The sequence below is a fragment of the Sus scrofa genome, chromosome 4, assembly GCF_000003025.6.
Source record: "Sus scrofa isolate TJ Tabasco breed Duroc chromosome 4, Sscrofa11.1, whole genome shotgun sequence".
Taxonomy (NCBI): Eukaryota; Metazoa; Chordata; class Mammalia; order Artiodactyla; family Suidae; genus Sus; species Sus scrofa.
In genome coordinates this window covers 93837003-93858485 of record NC_010446.5, presented here as the reverse complement: position 1 = coordinate 93858485, position 21483 = coordinate 93837003, and the positions used below count along the sequence as shown (strand labels likewise).

General features: G+C 47.1%; 1 protein-coding gene across 2 annotated transcripts; it reads left to right on the top strand.

Moving 5' to 3' along the window:
• Positions 1332-21482, top strand: SLC25A44 (solute carrier family 25 member 44). 2 transcript variants are annotated; one of them, XM_013996984.2, is made up of 5 exons: positions 1332-1499; positions 4860-4974; positions 7891-8528; positions 15611-15738; positions 18805-21474. In XM_013996984.2, the coding sequence occupies exons 3-5, from the start codon at positions 7904-7906 to the stop codon at positions 18994-18996; spliced, it is 945 nt and encodes a 314-aa protein (XP_013852438.1). In that variant the 5' UTR covers positions 1332-1499; positions 4860-4974; positions 7891-7903; the 3' UTR covers positions 18997-21474. The 2 variants fall into 2 exon arrangements, with proteins under 2 accessions (XP_013852438.1, XP_001928089.1); XM_001928054.5 differs by lacking the exon at positions 4860-4974 and having other exon boundaries at positions 1333-1499; positions 18805-21482.

The window sequence follows — 21483 nt, the reverse complement described above, 5'->3', positions numbered from 1 at the left end:
TCTGAGCCGCAGCTGTGACCTAGGCTACCAGCTGCAGCAACACTGGATCCTTAACTTGCTGGGGATCAAACACATGTCCCTGAGCTCCAGAGATGCCACTGATCCCATTGCAACACAGCAGGAACTCCTGTGTACAAGTTTTTGTTTGAACACCTGTTTTCAGCTCTTTTGGGTATATATTCAGAGTGAAAATGCTTGGTCATATAGCAATTTTGCTTAACATTGAGGAATGATCAAACTGGTTTCCACAGCAACTGCACCATTTTACATTCCCACCAGCAACGTCAGGGTTCCAGTTTCTCCACATCCCTGCTAACACTTGTCACTTTCTAGGTTCTCATTTGCTTGCTTGCTTGCTTTAATTTTAGCCATCCTAGTGGGTGTGCAGTGGGGATCTCATGGTTTTGATTTGTTTTTCCCTAATGACTAATGATGTTGAGCATCTTTTTATGTGCTTATTATCCATCTTCTTTGGAGAAACATCTATTAAAGTCCTTTGCACATTTACAAAAAAAAAAAAATTGGGTTGTCTGTCTTTTTGTTGTTGAGTTATAGAAATATCTATTTTGAAATGAATTGACTCTCCAAACCTAGCCTTCTCAGTCCCTCCTGTAAAGGGCTCTGCCTCTTTTTATTTTTTTTTCCTATTTATTATATATTTTTTCATTATAGTTGATATAAATGTTGTCCATTTCTGCTGTACAGCAAAGTGACTCAGATATATATATATTCTTTTCGTCAACTTATATCATGTTCTATCAAGGGTGACTGGATATAGTTTCCTGTGCCATACAGCTGGACCTCTTTGCTTATCCATTCTAAATGTAGTAGTTCGCATCTACTAACCCCAAACTCCCACCGCCTCTTCTTTTAAATCCATGTATTAACAAATAGTTATAAAGCAAGAAGAGATCACTCCATCTCCAGGATGTTCCCTATTCCTGTAGTTTTGAGTTCCCAAGTCTCCAAAATCTAAACTTAGTCCTTCCTGCTGCACATTGGCCTGTTTTGGTTCTGTAGATGAGAAAAGTTACACAAAAATTAGATGAGATTTTAACTTAAGGATTCCAGGAGACTTGAAACGCAAGGTGACCCGTTGGGAACAAGACCTTCAAGAAGTGGCCGCGACCCAATTTCCACGAATTCGAAAGAACACGCATGCGCTGTAGAAGAAGGGGCTAAAGAAGGCGTGGCCTCTGCCCAAATTCAAGATGGCTACCAGGACCTTCCGCCTTTGCTGCGGAGGCGGGGGGCGAGGCTAAAGACTCAGAACGTCATTGGTGCAGTTGCCCACCGTTCATCCCCGCCCCCTGCAGGGGGCGGGAGTGACAGTGTCCCAATTTCCGGTTCCGGCAGTACCGGGATCCCGGTCGAGATGGAGGAAGATGCGACCGGAGGCCGTCAGTTGCCGGGAACAGAGGATAGAGTGGGAGCTGCGGCCTAGAGGTCCGCTCTGGGAGTTTGCCTCAGACGCGGCAGAACCGCCCTGAACTGAGAAGGTACGAAATCACCGGCTTGAGGTGCCTAAGGACTAAGGTCTCCTAGTACCGAGACCTGTCAGGGAGGCAGCGGTTGCCTGCAGTGCACGGCAGCAATTTACTGGGAACCCGCCGCGCAGTTTTGGGAATGAGGGATGACTCCAGCGACGCATCTCTTCCTATCGGAGGAGCATGGGGTTCGCCGACAGCGAAAGAAGCATGGCCAGAGACATGGCTAGGGGCATGTCCAGGATCTAAAGGCGGCAGTTTCGGGGGTCAGGACAGAAGCTACTTAAAGGGGGTGTCATGTGCAGTAGGTGAAGAGGATTGTCGTGTGATGTCTGTCATGAGAGATCACGTGGGCACCTATGGAAGACCAAAGGAAGGTTGAGTGGGAATCTCCTCCTGTCCTGGGGGGAGATTACCTTGAAGGGAGGGGTTGGAGGCACGCCCAGAACCTTCCCTAAGGAAATGCATGTTCTTTAGGACAGGTGGGCGAGCATGTAAATATATTCACGTTCCTAAGGTAGATAGCTCTCAGGATGCAGAGCCTTGATGGAGATGCAGTAAGAAGAACAGAGGAACAGAAGGAGGAAGCAAAGATCTTGATCCCAGCACAGAAGTGGGAACCAGACCTCATAGGTGTCTTGTCAGGAGCTGTAGACAGATGATTTGATTTGGTGAATGTTGTTGACTGAAAAGAACTGAATGAGTCTATTAGTCAGCATTGGGCCCAGTCCTGGGGACAAGTCAGGATGGAATCAGAGGGCTCTTAATGTAGTCATAGTGGTCGTGGACTCCTAGAGTAGTTGTTATTGTTAGAATACTGACAATCCTTAATGTTTAAGGCAATACTTTTCCAAACTCTGATATACATATTGATCACCCAGAGATCTTGTGAAAATGGTTCTTATTCAGCAAGTCTACAGAGCATCCTGAAGTTCTGTATTTCTACAAGCTCCCAGGTGATGCCAGTGTTGCGGGTTTGTGCACCACTCTGAGTAGCAAGGATTTAGAGCACCACTGTCCAATAGAAATTTCTGCAATGATGGAAGTGCTTTGCTGTTAATAAAAATGGCTTTGCATATTTTAGCACATGTGAGTTGCACCACACTGTTATATAGCTGTGGCAGGCTTTATTAGCTCTATATCATAGATGAGGATATTGAATTTTAAAGAAGTGACTTAGTTCCAGTCCTACTAGTAAGTAATGGAAGTGGAGGAACTCCTGACCACTAATGTTCTTCTCATTGAATGACCTTGCCTTCCAGGTGACTCAGAACCTAGTGAATAGTCTGGTATAGGTTTTTCTGGTACATGAAGAATTGAAGTGGAGAGGAAGTGTGCTTATCTAGGCCAGTTTGTTCCTTCCCTCTGGTGGTCTCAGCAGCAGGGCCTTTGCCTCTGACATCTCATTTGATGACTTCGGGACATCCTGGGTCATCTATTGGGTCTTCATATGAGGCACTTTAACCTTTGTGATTGAGGCCTGTGAAAAAATGGGGGAAAATTCAGAATTGAAGCCCTACACACAATACATAAGGGTCTGGGAAAGAGCCATAAAGAAGTTGAGCAGGAATTAACTCTGTGGCTCAGCAGTTAATGAACCCAACTAGTATCCATGAGGACGTAGGTTTGATCTCTGACCTTGCTCAGTGGGTCAAGGTTCTGGCGTTGCTGTGAGCTGTGGTGTAGGTCACAGACAAGGCTCGGATCCCTTGTTGCTGTGGGTGTGATGTAGGCCAGTAGCTGTAGCTCCAATTTGATCCCTAGCCTGAGAACTGCCATAGGCCAAGGGTGTGGCCCCTAAAAAGCAAAAAAAAAAAAAAAAAAAAAAAAAAAGTTGGGCAGAAGGCAATGCTGAAGGAAGTTAGCATATGAGTATCTGCAAGGAGGATTTTCCAGAGGGTGAAATACAAGGAACTGGTTTTGTTATTCCAGCAGGAAGTTTGCACGTTATGTGACAAAGAACAGGTTGAGATCCCAACTTTAAGAGCAGCTGCACCTTTCAAGGGGGTAGAAGTGGTGGGTGCAGTGCCTTCCCCTTCAACTGTAGAGTCTCATCCTTCTATGGTATGACCCTTAGTGGCTTCTTTTTTTTTTTTTTTTTTTTGTCTTTTTGCTATTTCTTTGGGCCGCTCCCGCGGCATATGGAGGTTCCCAGGCTAGGGGTCGAATCAGAGCTATAGCCACCGGCCTACGCCAGAGCCACAACAACGCGGGATCCGAGCCGTGTCTGAAACCTACACCACAGCTCACGGCAACGCCGGATCATTAACCCACTGAGCAAGGGCAGGGACCGAACCCTCAACCTCATGGTTCCTAGTCGGATTCGTTAACCACTGCGCCACAACGGGAACTCCGTAGTGGCTTCTTGTGTCATCATGGCAATGGTAGAAGTTTCCTGTTTTGGCCATGGAGAGTCCTCTCTTCTTTTTGGGGGAATTTATTTATTTATTTATTGTCTTTTTTAGGGCCACACCCACAGCATATGGAGGTTCCCAGGCTAGGGGTCTAATTGGAGCTGTAGCCGCTGGCTTGCACCACAGCCACAGCAATGCGGGATCCTTAACCTACTGAGCGAGGCCAGGAATCGAACCTGCAACCTAGGGGTTCCTAGTCAGATTCATTTCCACTGCACCATGACGGGAACTCCATTTTTGGGGAATTTAAAACAGACTGGCACCTGTTGAGAGAAGGCAGAAAGTGAGAAATGGGGCTTTGGGTGCTGCGGTAGGATTTCTCATCAGGAGATGTTGGTACTCTGTCATTCAGTTTGGCAGGTTGAGAAACAAAACCAGGTCCTGGAACAGCGTCTTCTGTCACTCTGCCTCTTTGCCCTGCTTAGCACGCACGATCCATGAGCCCAGCAGGAGGCTCTCCTGCTTGAGCCCTGCAGTATTTGTCCTGTGGCAACAATGGACCCGCCCAGCCACTCAGCTCAATTTACTCATCAAGCACCCTGGGAAAGCAGAGGCAGCTCTTGGTTTCTCTGGAGCAGAGCTGAGAGAAATCCTTGGGCAACTGCAGAGCCAGGATCTTATGCTTCACCCCTGGGTGACCGGTAGTCTCAAGGGCCTTAATCCTGCCGCCCAGGGGTGGGAATGACTTGGCTTTAGACTGAGCAGAGTGATTTGTGTTGGAACTCTTCAACTCCCCTGGGGTAGAGAGCATGATGGAGTAGGGGCAAAAACTTGGCTCATATCCCACTTCCACCACCGACCAACTCTGTGACCTTGAGTCTGTTCCTTTTAACCTATTTGTGCCTGTGTTTCCTCATTTAGCACAAGTGTCAAATTGTACACAGTTTAAGTTGTAAGGGTCATGTGAGGTAATAGGTATTCAGTAAATCCTAGTGTCTCTCTTTCTCTCATTTCTCAGTGGAAATGGACACATGACCTTGGGACCCTGGATGACAAACACCCTGTTTGTCAGTGATACAGTGATCCCCTTATCTTGAAGGGCCTCAAAGGAGAAGACTGCCTTGCTGGACTTGGTGGGTGTCCTAGGCTGAGGCTGGAGGAAAGGCCACTTTTGCCCACAGCAAGTGGCACATCCATGTTCTAGGAGGTCTCCTAGAACCCCGTCTCTGGCTCATTTACTTCAGCCTAGATTCTCCATTCTCATCAACCTGGTTATTTCAAGCCATTGTTCTCATCCTTTCACTGTCCACATGTGTTCCTCCATTCAGATTGCTTTGTCCTCCTCCAGGAAGCCTATCTTGGTTACACATGCCTCACCTGTGCCTCATCTTGAAGCTATAGTTTTCCCTCAGTTCACTCAATGTACTCAGTTTGCACTGAAGGTTGTTTGTACTTTAATAAAAGTGATGCAGTCCAGCTCTGAGAATTCCAAAAAGCTAACCTTGCTTTCCCACTGACCTCTATGGTAAACCAAGAAGCTGCTTAGGCTGCTTGGGACCTTTGGTTGGAGAAGGTGGTTGAGGATGAACTCTGGTTGTACACTTGGCATGAGGTTTGTAAGGCAATAGCACTGGGTTTGCTCACTGGGTCTCTGAATGTTTCAGCTCTCTTAAGTTGTCCTTTTTTTTGCCACTCATGGCATGTGGAAGTTGCTGGGCCAGGGATTAAACTCACACCAGGGCAGTGACGGTGCTGGACCCTCAACCCACTGAGCCATCAGGGAATTACTAAGAGTTGTTTTTTTTTTTTTTTTTTTTTTTTGTCTTTTTGCCTTTTCTAGGGCCGCTCCCGCCTCTCCCGCCACCCCCCGGCATATGGAGGTTCCCAGGCTAGGGGTCTAATCGGAGCTGTAGCCAAAGGCCTACGCCAGAGACCCAGCAACGCAGGATCCGAACTGCGTCTGCAACCTACATCACAGCTCATGGCAACGCCGGATCCTTAACCCACTGAGCAAGGCCAGGGATTGAACCTACAACCTCATGGTTCCTAGTTGGATTTGTTAACCACTGAGCCATGACAGGAACTCCAAGAGTTGTCTTTTTATGGCTACACCCATGGCATGTGAATCAGGCCAGGGGTTGAATCAGAGCTGCCACTGCTGGTGAATGCCACAACCACAGCAATGACAGATCTGAGCCGCGTCTGTGACTTATACAATCTGAAAATTGCATTGTTGCTAAGCATATGTCCAATATAGGATGTCCTCTCATTTGACATTTATTTTATTTAATTTTTATTTTTTAAATTAATTATTTATTTATTTACTTTTGTCTTTTCGCCTTTTCTAGGGCTGCTCCTGTGGCATATGGAGATTCCCAGGGTAGAGGTCTAATCAGAGACATAGCTGCCGGCCTAGGCAACTCGGGAGCCAAGCCGAGTCTGCGACCTACACCACAGCTCACGGCAACACCAGATCCTTAACCCACTGAGTGAGGCCAGGGATCGAACCTGAAACCTCATGGTTCCTAGTCAGATTCGTTTCCACTGTGCCACAACGGGAACTCCTGACATTTCTTAAGTTAGAAGGTCCTGACTTAATACAGTTGTTACAATGGTAAGCTTATTAGTTTTGTTTGAAACTTTAGTCAGTGGATACACTTAACATGAGGGCCACATGTACATTAATTTGCCCTGGTTTATATCTGTAGCTCACATCCATTCCCCAGAGGGATGCTGTGTCTCCTTGAGTTTTTCGAAGGCTACGTCTGTGTATCTTCTCTGTCCCTTGAATCTCCCTTCATTATCTAGGGCTGAGGTTATGATTTATATGCTTAGGGATGAAAGGGGTCAAGCAAGTTCTCTTCCCTGTAATTCTTAAGACTCTTCAGGGGAACTACATAGTTTTCAGGTGCTTGTTTTGGTTCTTTTCTTTCTCTAGAGTGAGTTATCTAATAACCAAAGAGGACTCTGACCTTTGGCTTATTCCTGACATTCTAACTCCTTTCACTGGAGGGAAGGGAGTGCAGGGGGATGGGGGTGCCCTGTGGAGTGAAAGCCCTACTTGCCTTCTTCCCCCACTTTCTTCTAATGCAGATTGGAGAAAATATAAATGTAGTGAGCATGGGTCCCGGGAGCTCAGAGGGGCCAGCACAGGAAACCAAAAAATAAAGTAAGGTGAGTCAGCTGGTAAATGGTGATAAAAGAGGCACCCTGCTGAGGTTCAAAGGCCAAAGGTCATGCTTCCTCAGTAGGCCCAGGAGTATCAAAAGTGAAGCATTTCCAGGAGTTCCTATTGTGGCTCAGTGGTAAGGAACCCAACCGGTATTTATGAGGATGCGGGTTTGATCCCTGACTCTGCTCAGTAGATTAAGGATCCAGCATTGCCAAGAGCTGTGATGTAGGTTGCAGACTCAGCTTGGATCCCACATTGCTGTGGCTGTGTTATAGGCTGGCAGCTGCAGTTCCCATTCAACCCCTAGCCCAGGAACTTCCATATACTGTGGGTACAGCCCTAAAAAGACCCCCCCCCCAAAAAAAGAGACAAAAATGCAGTACTTCCTGGATGTCACTTAGTGACATCCCATTAGGCCACATAAAAGCCTTGCATCCTGCAGGTGGTCAGTTTGTCCACAGCATCCTGAGCTGTCTGGGTGAGCCAGGGAAGGAAACGGAGAATGGGCCATGACACCAGGGCCTGGGCAGAGGCAGACAGACCAGAATAAATGATCTGATAACCTGGGGGGAGGGAGTGAGGTGGGAATGGGGCCAGGGGAGTCACTGAATTGAGGAACAGTTTTCAGATGAGGGTACCTGAATCAGGATGGACAGGTAAAGGAGAGAGAAGGGGGCAGGATCCTGATCTGTGAAGGAAGATTCAGGCAGGGGTTGGCAGAGCCAGCATGGGTGATGTCTAAGCTCTGGGGAGGTGAGTAGTGCACCCCGTCTCTTAGGAGATGAAGTCTAAGAATGGAGTTTCAGTGCCCAGCCAGGAGGAGAAAGCGTGAATTCTGATTTCCTTCACATTCCCTCTTCTGTGCTCAAATCCCCAGGTCTTCGGGCACAATGGAGGACAAACGTAACATCCAGATCATCGAGTGGGAACACCTGGACAAGAAGAAGTTCTATGTGTTTGGTGTGGCAATGACAATGATGATCCGCGTCAGTGTCTACCCATTCACCCTCATCCGCACTCGGCTGCAGGTTCAAAAAGGCAAGAGCCTCTACCATGGGACCTTTGACGCCTTCATCAAGATCCTACGGGCAGATGGTGTGGCTGGCCTCTACCGGGGATTCCTGGTCAACACCTTCACCCTCATATCTGGCCAGTGCTACGTCACCACTTATGAGCTCACCCGGAAGTTCGTAGCTGACTACAGCCAGAGCAACACAGTCAAATCACTGGTGGCCGGTGGCTCGGCCTCGCTTGTAGCTCAGAGCATCACGGTGCCCATTGATGTGGTCTCCCAGCACCTCATGATGCAGCGCAAGGGTGAGAAAATGGGCCGTTTCCAAGTGCGAGGGAATCCAGAGGGACAAGGGGTAGTTGCCTTTGGCCAAACCAAGGACATCATCAGGCAGATCCTGCGGGCCGATGGACTTCGTGGCTTCTACCGAGGCTATGTGGCCTCACTGCTTACTTACATCCCAAACAGTGCTGTCTGGTGGCCCTTCTATCACTTCTATGCAGGTAAGCAGGGGACAGGACAATGGGGCAGAGGATGGGTTACTAATGGGACTGAGGTGCTGTTCTCTGCATGTTGGAATGGGATTTAATGGGAAAATGGGCCATTCCTATAGCAAAAAAAAAAATTTTGGGGGGGGTCTTTTTGCCTTTTCTAGGGCTGCTCCCGCGGCATATGGAGGTTCCCAGGCCAGGGGTCTAATCGGAGCTGTAGCTGCCGGCCTACGCCAGAGCCACAGCAACGCGCGATCCGAGCCGCATCTTCGACCTACACCACAGCTCACGGCAATGCCGGATCCTTGACCCACTGAGCGAGGCCAGGGATTGAACCCACAACCTCATGGTTCTTAGTTGGATTCATTAACCACTGCGCCACAGTGGGAACTCCTATAGCAAACATTTGAATCTAAGAGGATTCAGAGATGAATAAAACATGATTCTTGCCTTCAAAAAACTAATATTATAGTGGAGGGAATCAGACAAGTAAGGTATATGACTGTAGAACATAAATTATGTTGGCAGTGAATTGGAAGGTGGGGAGGGGCAGAATCCATGGGATTTAAAGATGAAATCAATGAGTAATAGTGAGCTTTTGAGTTGCATGCCTTTCTTCAGTATTAAGTTCAAGATGTGATACAATCTTGAACCTTTCTACTCCTATGATGTATTTTTGTCCACAAGTCATTACTTGTTAAGTATTTCCCAAAAATAGAATTCCTGGGTCAAAACATAATTTTTTTCCCCCTGATTTTAGGGCCACACCCCTGGCATATGGAAGTTCCCAGGCTCGGTGTCGAATCAGAGCTGTAGCTGCCGGCCTACACCACAGCCACAATAACACCAGATCCAAACCACATCTGCAACCTATACCATAGCTCATGGAAATGCCGGATCCTTAGCCCACTAATCGAGGCCAGGGATCAAACCTGCATCCCCGTGAATACTAGTCAGATTCATTTCCACTGCACCACAGCAGGAACTCCCAAAACGTAATTTTTTTAGGGCCGCACCTGCAGCATATGGAGATTCCCAGGTTAGAGGTCTAATCAGAGCTGTAAGCTGCCAGCCTACGCCAGAGCCACAGCAACGCCAGATTAAAGCCACGTCTGCGACCTACACCACAGCTCACAGCAATGCCGGATCCTTAATCCACTGAACAAGGCCAGGGATCAAACCCGCAACTTCATGGTTCCTAGTCAGATTCGTTTCCACTGTGCCACGACGGGACCTCCCCAAAACATAACATTTTTGAGGGCCTCAATAAACATACTGCCAGATTTCCTTCTGAAAGGACAAAGCAAGTTGTCCAGAGCAGGACCTGTGTGTGTGTGTGTGTGTCTGCTACCCTTCGACGTCCACAGCTTTGGGTAGTTACCAGATTCTAGTTAGGGCAGCCTGTGCTGGCAACCTCCCTAGTCCCTGCCGCTGGCTCCTAGCCCATCTAGAACTTTGACCAAATTTTGTAATGATTCCCTAACCGATACCCATTTTGTTTCTGTGGTACCATACTTTTCTCGTTCTTCTATTTTTCCTAATTGTAATTTTTTATTTTGGTAGCTCTATCTCTTCTTCTGTTTAACAGTCTTTCATCTGTTGTATTTGGTAGAATTCAGATACTCCACCCCACCCCTATGGATCAGATTCTTCCTGAATAGATGCTGGTAGTCTTAATGTTAGAGAAACTTCTAGGAAGTGTGAACATCTTCTCTGGAGTCTGTCTTCACCCTTCTCTCTTCATTTGATCTCTTTTGTAATTAGAAGCGTCCTTTTCTAATATGTCCAAAATCTCTACTTCTGATCTCAAACTACTAACCTGTCCAGATGTTCTGACATTCTGACTCTTGGGCCTTCCAACTGGGAGGCATGCATTTACATCTGAAGTTTTATTCAACTAACAGTTTTTCATCCCAAAATGGCTTTCTCTTTTGACTATGCCTGTGGCATGGTGGAAGTTCCTGGGCCAGGGATCAAACCCGCACCACAGCAGCCTCCTGAGCTGCTACAGTGACAACACCGGATCCTTAACCCTTTGTACCATGAGGGAACTCCTCTGAGTTACTTTCACATGTCAGTGGCCATGTTATTCTCTAAATCACTGAGATTGAAGCCTTGGGCATTATGCTTGGCTACTCCTCTCCCTGGTCCCACACCTAGTCCTGGTGACCCTGGACTGTCTTGTCCAACTTTCTCTCCATTCCCACTACCTTTCCTGGAAACCATGCCCTCTTACCACCCTCCTGGACCGTTGAATCAGCCTTCTAGCAGATCCAAGTCTCTTCCTTTCTATCTACACACGCTTCCCTAATGGATTAACTTTACATTTATTTATTTATTTTATTTTATTTATTTACTTATTTATTTTGTCTTTTTAGGGCCGCACTCACAGAAATATGGAAGTTCCCAGGCTAAGGGTCAAATCGGAGCTACAGCTTTGCCACAGCGACGCGGGACCTGATCTACACCACAGCTCATGGCAACGCCAGATCCTTGACCCACTGAGCAAGGCCAGGGATCGAACTCACATCCTCGTGGATCCTAGTCGGCTTCGTTACAGCTCAGCCATGATGGGCACTCCCCTAATGGATTAACTTTAAACCCTGGTTGCAAAGTTCAGTGGCTCCCATTGCTTGCTGAGTAAAATCCCAACTCTTTAGCCCAGCTTCATCCTCCCTTTACGGTGAAACCTCCCGCTGCTTCCCCATGTACAGTCTATGCTGCAGGAGGTCAGTTAATGCATATTCCTCAACTGTGCATTCTCTCCCCAACCTCTGCTTGTTTGTGTTGTCTCTGCTAGATGCCACTTTTGCAAAGAAAACTTCTTTACTCATTGGAAAGAGGGCTCTTCCTGTTTTTCAACACTTTGTTTCCTTCCTAGCACTTGTCATAATTTGTAATTATTTTATCCCCAACTCCTGCTCAGCTTCTCAATTAGACTGAAAATTCCACGAAGGCATTTCCCTGTCCATTTCTGTTGTATGTCTACTGTTTTCATAGTGCCTGGTATTTCCCTGTCCATTTCTATTGTATGTCTACTATTTTCATAGTAGGCATTAAATAAATCAATATTCATTTACACTTGTCCAAAGTCATTTAGCCAGCAGGGTCTTAAACCAAGTCAGCCTGGGCTTATCTTCTACCTTGCAGATAATAGATGCCAAATAAATGCTTGTGGAATGAATAATGGAGAAGGAAAGACATGGAGCTTTTTCCCTTCCACTTGCCTTTGTTCATCCTCTCCCTAAACCACAGGAAAATGACATGTGTGCATGAATAGAATTGGAGTCTGAATCCTGCTGCAGCTTGCAGGCTTGGGGGCCAGTGCAGACAGGCCCAAGGAGGCTGGCAGTACCAGTCCAGATGCTGCTTCTAATGGTTGCAAAATGTTTTCTTCTCAGGAGAAACAAGACACCTCTGAGGCGGAGCTGCCTCCTCACTTTGTTTCTGTTTTTTTTTGCTGACCCTGGAAAAGAAAGTGATTAGAAATCAGGGGAGAGGTGGTTTCGGAAGGGCTTAAGGAATTCTGCCACGTCCTGGGACTTAGAAAGCCTTTGTTTTCTTTTCTTTCTTTTTGTTTTTCGTTTTTGTCTTTTTAGGGCCACACCTGTGGCATATGGTGAGTCCAAGGCCGGGGTTCCAAGGCCGGGGTTCCAATGCCAGGGTCGAATTGGAGCTGTAGCCACCGGCCTACACCACAGCTCACGGCAATGCTGGATCCTCAACCCTCTGAGCGAGGCCTGGGATCGAACCTGCATCCTCATGGATGCTAGTCAGATTTGTTTCCACTGAGCCATGATGGGAACTCCAGAAGCCTTTGTTTTCTGCCTTGCCAGTTTCTACCGTCCTACCTTTAGTTGCTTGGCTGTAAATTACCAAAACTAGTAGCATGAGAAGAAAATTATCTTTTTTAAAAATTGAGGAGTTCCCGGAGTTCCCGTTGTGGCTCAGTGGTTAGCGAATCCGACTAGGAACCATGAGGTTGAGAGTTTGATCCCTGGCCTTGCTCAGTGGGTTAAGGATCTGATGTTGCTGTGAGCTGTAGACACGGCTCAGAACTGGTGTTGCCGTGGCTGTGGTGTAGGCTGGTGGCTACAGCTCCGATTCGACCCCTAACCTGGGAACTTACATATGCTGCACCTAGAGCCCTAAGAAAAAAGTTTTTTTTAATTTAAGTATAGTTGGTATATAATATTATGTAAGTTATAGGTGTACAATATAGTGATTCACAATTTTTTTTTTTTTTTTTTGCCTTTTCTAGGGCTGCACTCACGGCATATGGAGGTTCCCAGGCTAGGGGTCTAATTGGAGCTGTAGCCACCAGCCTACGCCACAGCCACAGCAACTCAGGATCCGAGCCGCGTCTGTGACCTACACCGCAGTTCACGGCAACGCTGGATCCATAACCCACTGAGTGAGGCCAGGGATCGAACCTGCAACCTCATGGTTCCTAGTCAGATTCGTTAACCACTGCACCACAACGGGAACTCCCGGGATTCACAATTTTTAAAGGTTATATATTCCACTTACAGTTATTATAAAATATTTACTATATTCCTATGTTGTACAATATATCCTTGTAGCTTATTTTATACCAAATTGTTTGTACTTCTTAATCCCATATCCCTATATTGCTCCTCCCTCAAGAAAAAAAATTTAGGTATTATGGTGACTGAATTGTAGAGAGAAAATTAGAGGTAACCTCTGAGAAGATGAATCTATTTTGCATTTGTCCTCACTCAGAATAAAAGCCAAAGTCCATGCAATGGCTTCAAGGCCCTAAATGACTTCCCTCTTAGACCTCAACTGCTGTTCTTTCTGTCACTCATTCAATTCCAGGCATACTGGCCTTGCTGCCCCCTTGAAGACCTCAGGGCCTTTGCATAGGATATTACCTCTGCTTGGAAAGTTCTTTCCACAGATCGATAAGGCTTATGCTCTCCTTTAGGTCTTACTCAAACTTCACCCTCTTCCTTGCCGTTTCATATCTCCTTTTCCTACTTTATTTTTTTATCTATAATTAACACATTGCCTTCTTACATAGCTGTATATTTTGCTTTTTATTTGTTGGTTGTCTGTCTTTTCCCACTAGAATGTAAATTTCATAAGGGCAGGGATTTGAGGCTCTTTTATTTACTGTTATATCCTCAGAGCCTAAGGTGACTGGCTCATGGTAATCATTCAATAAATCTTTGTTAAATAAATGAATGAAGGAGTTCCCATCATGGCTTAGTGGTTAATGAATCTAACTAGGAACTATGAGGTGTCAGTTTCGATCCCCGGCCTTGCTGGGTGGGTTGAGGATCTGGCGTTGCCATGAGCTGTGGTATAGGTCGCAGATGCGGCTTGGATCCTGAGTTGCTGTGCCTGTGGTGTAGGCCAGAGGCTACAGCTCCGATTGGACCCCTGGCCTGGGAACCTCCATATGCCATGGGAGTGGCCCTAGAAAAGACAAAAAAACAAAAACAAAAAAAAGAACTCTTGTCTCCCTCCTTCAGAGAGGGAAAAGCAAAAAAATTCAACTGCAGGTGAACTTCCCATTGATGCTGGGAATGGGTGAGTATGGGTACTATTCCATCTTCATTAGCAGCATTTGTGGGGGCGGTGTTTAGAGCTGCACCTGCAGCATATGGAAGTTCCCAGGCTAGGGATCCAGTCAGATCCCACAGCCACAGCATCTTGGGATCTGAGCCATGTCTACGACCTGTACCATAGCTCATGGCCACGCTGGATCCTTAACCCACTGAGCAAAGCCAGGGATCAAACCCGCATCCTCATGGATGCTAGTCGAGTTTGTTAACCACTGAGCCATGACAGGAACCTTGAGGACGAGGGTTTGATTCCTGGCCTCACTCAGTGGGTTAAGGATCCGGTGTTGCTGTGAGCTGTAATGTAGGTCAAAGATGCAGCTCGATCTGGCATTGCTGTGGCTGTGTCGTAGGTCAGCAGCTGTAGCTCCAATTTGACCCCTAGCCTGGAAACTTCCATATGCTGCAAGTGAGGCCCTTAAAAATAAATTAAAAAAAAAAACCAGGAGTTCCTGTCGTGGCGCAGTGGTTAACGAATCCGACTAGGAACCATGAGGTTGCGGGTTCGGTCCCTGCCCTTGCTCAGTGGGTTAAGGATCCGGTGTTGCCGTGAGCTGTGGTGTAGGTTGCAGATGCGGCTTGGATCCTGCGTTGCTGTGGCTCTGGCGTAGGCCGGCGGCTACAGCTCCGATTAGACCCCTAGCCTGGGAACCTCCATATGCCGCAGAAGCGGCCCAAAGAAATAGCAAAAAGACTAAATAAATAAATAAAATTTAAAAAATAAAAAAACCCAAACTATTGGAGTTCCCATCATGGCTCAGTGGTTAACAAATCCGACTAGGAACCATGAGGTTGAGAGTTTGATCCCTGGCTTTGCTCAGTGGGTTAAGGACTGGCGTTGCCATGAGCTGTGGTGTAGGTCGCAGACGAGGCTCGGATCTGGTGTTGCTGTGGCTCTGGTGTAGGCCGGCGGCTGTATCTCCAATTCACCCGAGCCTGGGAACCTCCATATGCCAAGGGTGCAGCCCAAGAAATGGCAAAAAGACAAATTATTGAGTGAGTTTTCCTGTACTATACAGTAGGTTCTCATTAAACATCTGTTTTATACAGTAGTGTGTATCTGTTATTTCCCACTCTCCCAATTTTTCCTCCTCCTAAAGGTTTTACCTATGGTAACCGTAAGATTGGCTTTAAAATCTGTGTTTGTTCGTGTTTTATAAATAAGTTCTTTTGTATCATTTTTTATTAGATTTCACATAGAAGTGATATCTTATGATAATTTGTCCTTCTCTCTCTGACTTACTTCACTCAGTGTGGCAAAGAGGTTTTGAAATCTCTGTCTCCAGAGGAATTTTGTCCTGTTCCAGATCACTTCTGGAAAGGGTCTGAGATGTATCTTTTTTGTTGTTGGTTCAAATGAAAGCAAAGGAAAGAAAAGATGGGAGTTATGGGGTCTAAGGTTGCTAAGGATGGAGAGTTTGTCATCATTGGGTCAAATGGTCCAAGTGGCAGGGGGGTGTGTGGAGTACCGCATGTCTTGAGGCATTGTCTTTCCATTGATTCCAGAGCAGCTCTCGTCCCTCTGTCCTAAGGAGTGCCCTCACATTGTCTTTCAAGCCATCTCAGGGCCTCTGGCAGCAGCCACTGCTTCCATCCTCACCAACCCCATGGATGTCATCCGAACCCGAGTGCAGGTAAGACCAGTCTTTACCAGCCCCCACCAGATAAGCCACTAGAAGCGTGATCCTCGGGCCCTCCAGTGTTGCCCTGACCGCTTTGTGTCATGGCCCTCCAGTCCGGCCGGCCACTCCTGGTCATCCAAGCCTCTTCCTTGTGGTTACAACTTAGCATCTACAGAAACCAGCTGAGCCCTTGGAACCGCCTAGAATATTTCTTTCATCCTGTCTGCTACCTTGCATACCTCTACTCCTTTACTTGCCCATGTCTCTAGGAATTCTCACTTCTTTCTTCTAGCCTTTCATTCTATTAGCATAGTTTATCAACCACCTTTTCCTTACCTTGCAGGTTTGTGGTTACTGGAAATATGATTTTAGTTAATTTCATGAGTTTGGCTTTTTCACTGAGCTACGAGCTCTCTATAGTGAGAGAGCTTTTTTTAAAAATTTTTTTATTACTCAATGAATTTATTACATTTATAGTTGTACAGTGATCATCACAATCCAGTTTTATAGGATTTCCACCCCACAACCCCAGTGCATCCCCCCACCCCCTGAACTGTCGTGAGAGAGCTTCTTGAATAGCTTTCATAGAATGTATGAACTCAGCACAAATACAGACAAAACCCTTAGTGGTACTGTCCAGAAATTATAGTCCCTGTCTTTAGTCAGCTCAATGACAGTTTCATAGCACCTAGTCCAAGGAAATAGAGTCTGAATGATGATGTATAATATGCAAATGGTAGGTTTTGCTGTATAAAGTTTTAGGTGGAGAGAACAGAGGAATGTATTGTTTGGGTTAGGGGGACAGTTATCCAGGAGTTCCCGTTGTGGTATAGCGGAAATGAATCCGGCTAGGAACCATGAGGTTGCAGTTTCGATCCCTAGCCTCTCTCAGTGGGTTAAGGATCTGGCGTTGCCATGAGCTGTGGTGTAGGCTGCAGACGCGGCTCGGATCCCGCGTTGCTGTGGCTGTGGCGTAGGCCGGCAGCTGTAGCTCTGATTTGAGCCCTATCCTGGGAGCCTCCATATGCCACCCATGCAGCCCTAAAAGGCAAAAGAAAAACAAAGAGGACAGCTGTCCAGGAGAGTGGGGTCATTGAGTTACAGTGAAAACGAGAGGGAAGGAATATAACCTTAGCAAGTTCGAGGTAAAGTCAGCTTCCCTGATAACCAGGATATTGCCATGGAAATGGCTGGTAAATCTAGGTACAGTTGACCCTTGAACAAACATGAGGTTCAAGGGCACAGTTGAAAACCTGAGTGTAATTTATAATTGGCCCTCTGAATCCATGGTTCCCCACCTAAGAATCATATAGTACTATAGTGAACTACTGGAAAAAAAGATACTGCGTGTAAGTGGATCCATGCACGCAGTTCAAACCTATATTGTCTAAGGGTCAACTGTATATTTGTTCCTAGGAAAGACTGTCCCTCCCAACCCACACATTTGAAAATGAATGGCATCTGCTTGGTTTGCAAATAATAAAGTGCACAGGTTCTATCCTTATTCTCTCCTGAGTCTTGTTCTGGGTGTTCCATGAGGAGATTCAGGGGAAAGGACAGGTCTCTACTTGGAGGAGTTCCCAGGCTGGAACGTATGAGGAACAGAGGCATGGCTACAAAAGGTGTAGCCTTGAGGTGGCTGGATAAGTGGAGGTTGGGGGAGGAGTTCCCATCATGGCTCAGTGGTTAACAGATCTGACTAGGAACCCTGAGGTTGCGGGTTTGATCCCTGGCCTCGCTCAGTGGGTTAGGGATCCGGCGTTGCTGTGAGCTGTGGTGTAGGCCGGTGGCTACAGCTCCAATTAGACCCCTAGCCTGGGAACCTCCATATGCCACGAGTGCAGCCCTAGAAAAGACGAAAAGACAAAAAACAAAAAACCCCAGAAAAAGTGGAGGTTAGGGGAGTGCCAGTGGTCAGAATTCTAGAGAGGATGAAGGGAATGAGGGAGTGTGAAGGAGGGTGCTAAAGGAGGCAGAGGGGAATGGCGTGACGTTCTTAGTCACAGAACTGGGATCACCTTGTGAAGGTCATACAGAATGGAGGGAGTATAACAAGGAGAGTGTCTGTCCTGCATCGGCTGAGGGTCTGAGTAGTGTGGTCTCTAGGAGCGTAGTTTGCTGGCAATGTATGGGGTAGGGGGGGAAGAAGATGGCAAGACAATTAAGAGAGAAGAGAGAAAAGATTCCTGCCTTACCAGGCTTCCAGTGTGATAGGGAAGACAGGCCACAGGGTGTGTGGGGTATGGCAGGGTTGGAGGGGAGGACACTAGCCATGGGGGCTCAAAGGGATTGAGATGATCAGAATCAAAATCACTGGTAGGAGTTCCCGTCGTGGTGCAGTGGTTAACGAATCTGACTAGGAACCATGAGGTTGAGGGTTCGGTCCCTGCGCTTGCTCAGTGGGTTGACGATCCGGCATTGCCGCGAGCTGTGGTGTAGGTCACAGACGCGGCTCGGATCCTGCGTTGCTGTGGCTCTGGTGTAGGCCGGTGGCTACAGCTCCGATTCAACCCCTAGCCTGGGAACCTCCATATGCCGCAGGAGCAGCCCAAGAAATAGCAAAAAGACAAAAAATCACTGGTAGAGCTGCAGAGGCTCTTAGAGGTGATTTAATCCAGGCTCCCTGAGACCAGAGAGAATCACCCAGCCCAAAGACCCCTCACTATGTGGTCTAGCTAATGATATTAATAATAGCTAACATCTATTGAATACTTACTCTCCACCAGGCACTGTTCTCAGCATGTACAGGTATTCTTTTGTTTACTGCTTAGAACAACCACGGGGGGTAGGTACTATTATCACTATTTTATATTTGAGGGAACTGGGGTGCAGAGTGTTAAGTAAACTACCCGAGGTTATACTGTTAGTCACTTGGGGAGCAGATTCAACCAGGCAGTCTGGCACCAAAGTCCTTACTCAGTCACTGTGCTGATCTGTCCTGCAGAAGCAGAATCCAGCCTTCTGACTCCCAAGTCTAATTCTTGCCACTTCAGCCTAAGGCAGAGGAGATGAAGCAGAGGGGCTTTTTGACTGCTTGGTCAAACACTCCATGGTCCTCCACTGTGTTGACTTTTCCAGGTTGAGGGAAAGAACTCCATCATCCTGACCTTCCGACAGCTGATGGCAGAAGAGGGGCCTTGGGGCCTCATGAAGGGACTCTCTGCCAGAATCATCTCAGCCACGCCCTCCACCATTGTTATTGTGGTGGGCTACGAGAGCCTCAAGAAACTCAGCCTCCGACCTGAGCTGGTGGACTCAAGACACTGGTAACCAGTGGTGGGGAGAGAAGCCTGCTGTTTCCCACACTATGCGCTGGGGGCAGAGAGGAGACCATAGCACCCTCTCCAAGTGCCCCCACCACTACCTAACTCTGCCCTGGGCCAGGTGGCCTCTCTGGGACAGGGACAGAGACTTCGAACTGCTCTTGCTGAAGAGGCTCCACACCTGGATCCCCTGCCCCCATTATTTTTAATTTTCTTGCCAAACTGGGCTCCCTCACTAGTCCAGGTACTCAGTCCTGCCCTAAGGAAACCCACCCTCCCTGCAATCCCACTCCATCCATCCTCTGCTAACCCTTCTCTCCCTTCTCCCTCCATCTGCACCCCTGAGATCCTGAGAAGAGCTGTACACAGAGCTTGCTCACTGCTACTGGTTCTTCTTCTTGGGCTTTCAGCCCAGATTCCAAGCAGCTGCTAGCAGCCCTTTCTTGCTTCATCCCTTAGGGTAGTATGTTTTTCTTTTGGGACCGAGCTTCCCACCAGACTACTCTGCTTTTCCCTGCCACTGGGGGCAAGGTGCCAGGCACTTTTGCACAGGGAGTAGGAGCAGCAAAACCTCTGGTTCTCCAGAGCACTCGTCCTCTCTTTGGAGAGTTATTAGGTTGGAGAGAGATGTTGATACTTTATTTTGTGTGTGTATTTTTCTGTTAACCAAGCTACTGTCTTAGTCCTGCTAAAGCACCAGTCCTGCAATCAGAGCCCACCCCTTCCTCAGACAGGTGGGAAAATGTAATGTAGCTTTCCCTCAATCTCAGTTCCTATCCGTCCCTCCCAGTCCCTTGAGTCCAAGCAGTCCCAGGACATATAAGCTGTTGTTTTCCCCTAGCCCACATGACTACAGTAGTGGACACAGCTCTACGTAGATCAGACTGTCTGGGGCACACTGGACTTGGAGCACTACCCTGTAAAGTCAGGTTTAGAGAGTAGCTGGTTTGGAATGTGATTGAAGGGTATGTGCGTCCCAGCGTATCTCCTTCGACCAGCTGAGCCAAACCTAGGACAGGGCAACGAGCTTCTCAGCCCCAGGCAGTCATGACATACACATATATACCCTAATCACTGCGACTCACAGAAACAGATGTTGTCTCACAATGGGACTCTCTGAGATGGGAAACCTTCCTTCTCCCCGATGTGAGGCATCATCCCAGTCATGGTACCCTCTGGAGGAATGCTTAAAAGAGAGTAAAGAAAAAAAGAGAAAGAGTGAAAAAGAGAGTGGGTCAGGAAGTTCCCCAATTCCAGGACCACCGCGTTTACCAGCCCGATACTGCCAAGATTACCTGTTGAAGCTCTCAGGAGTTAGATGATGAGCACCTCTTCCCTGCCTCATCCTCCCCCCAACACACACTTCCTCTACCAAGCCTGTGTGGCAGGTGAGGAGAGATGCAGCAGATGGATTGAGAAGAAGGCCTATCAAACCCGTCACTTCTACTTGAGACATCTGGCCTGGATGACCCTTCAAACTTTCTTATTGGTCCCACCCCCTGGGAAAGGCCATGGTGCCAATTTGAAAGGTGCTAGCTACCTGAAGCCTTGATATTTCTTATGGCTGCCCCACATTCTGTCCCCCCAGGCCAGATCAGAATCTGAATTCTCTCCTTCACCACCACCACTGCCCACCTTGGGCTCTTACCTTTAAGAGTTATGTTCCCTTTCACTTATTTTTGTTTCTCTCTCCTTGCACTTTGTCAAGAGTCCTCCAATTTCTACTCACAAATGGTCATCCAAAGTATTTCACCCAGAGATCATTTTGCATCTTCCTGCTCTTAGTAACTCCTTTGCCCTAATAACCACCAACATAATAGAAGCCAGGGGTCCCTCATTTCTCTTTAATCTCACTCCTAGTGAGACCTTTAGAGACTGGTTTTCTTAGTGCCACACCTCCCTTCCCTAGAGACTTGTTTTCAGTCCTTCCCCACTATTGCAAAGTGGGTAAAGTATCATGGGTAGGAGGTAGTTTCCTGCTTCTATCTTAGAATGTTTCTCCCTCCCAGACTTATCCATAATTTTTTCGTTCTATATTTTTTTGTACAGTATGTCAGTCTTTCACCTGTTGTCTCTGTCTCTCTCTCTCTCTCTCACACACACACACACACACACAGTTTTAAAGGATGATGTTCTTAAACTAAAGGGACCCCTGGCCCCTACTTTCCCATCTACTATTTTAAGGACTGGGTTTGAGTGGTTAAAATATGTCTTGGTAGGGATGGGAGAATGGGCTTCCATTTTCCCAGGACAATGGACCGAACCAGCTGGAATTTTTGATGTATTGGTCCGTAGCCAAATTGGAAGAAACTTTCTGGAGACTGCACAAGACCGGAAACCTGATGGGAGGATTGGAGGACACAGGGGAATAAAAATACAGATGCAATTAACATTTGATACAGTGGACTCTTGTGAATATTAACAGCGAACATTCACTGTTGCACTGTACGAAGTCTTTCAAGTGTAATTAAACGTTTTTATTGAGTCCCTGAAC

Bases quoted from the DNA above. Each gene is read 5' to 3' on its own strand.
- SLC25A44 (XM_001928054.5), top strand. From the start codon at position 7,904: ATGGAGGACAAACGTAACATCCAGATCATCGAGTGGGAACACCTGGAC. The intron at 8,529-15,610 runs GTAAGCAGGGGA...CATTGATTCCAG, and splicing joins CTTCTATCACTTCTATGCAG to AGCAGCTCTCGTCCCTCTGT. The intron at 15,739-18,804 runs GTAAGACCAGTC...TGACTTTTCCAG, and splicing joins TCATCCGAACCCGAGTGCAG to GTTGAGGGAAAGAACTCCAT.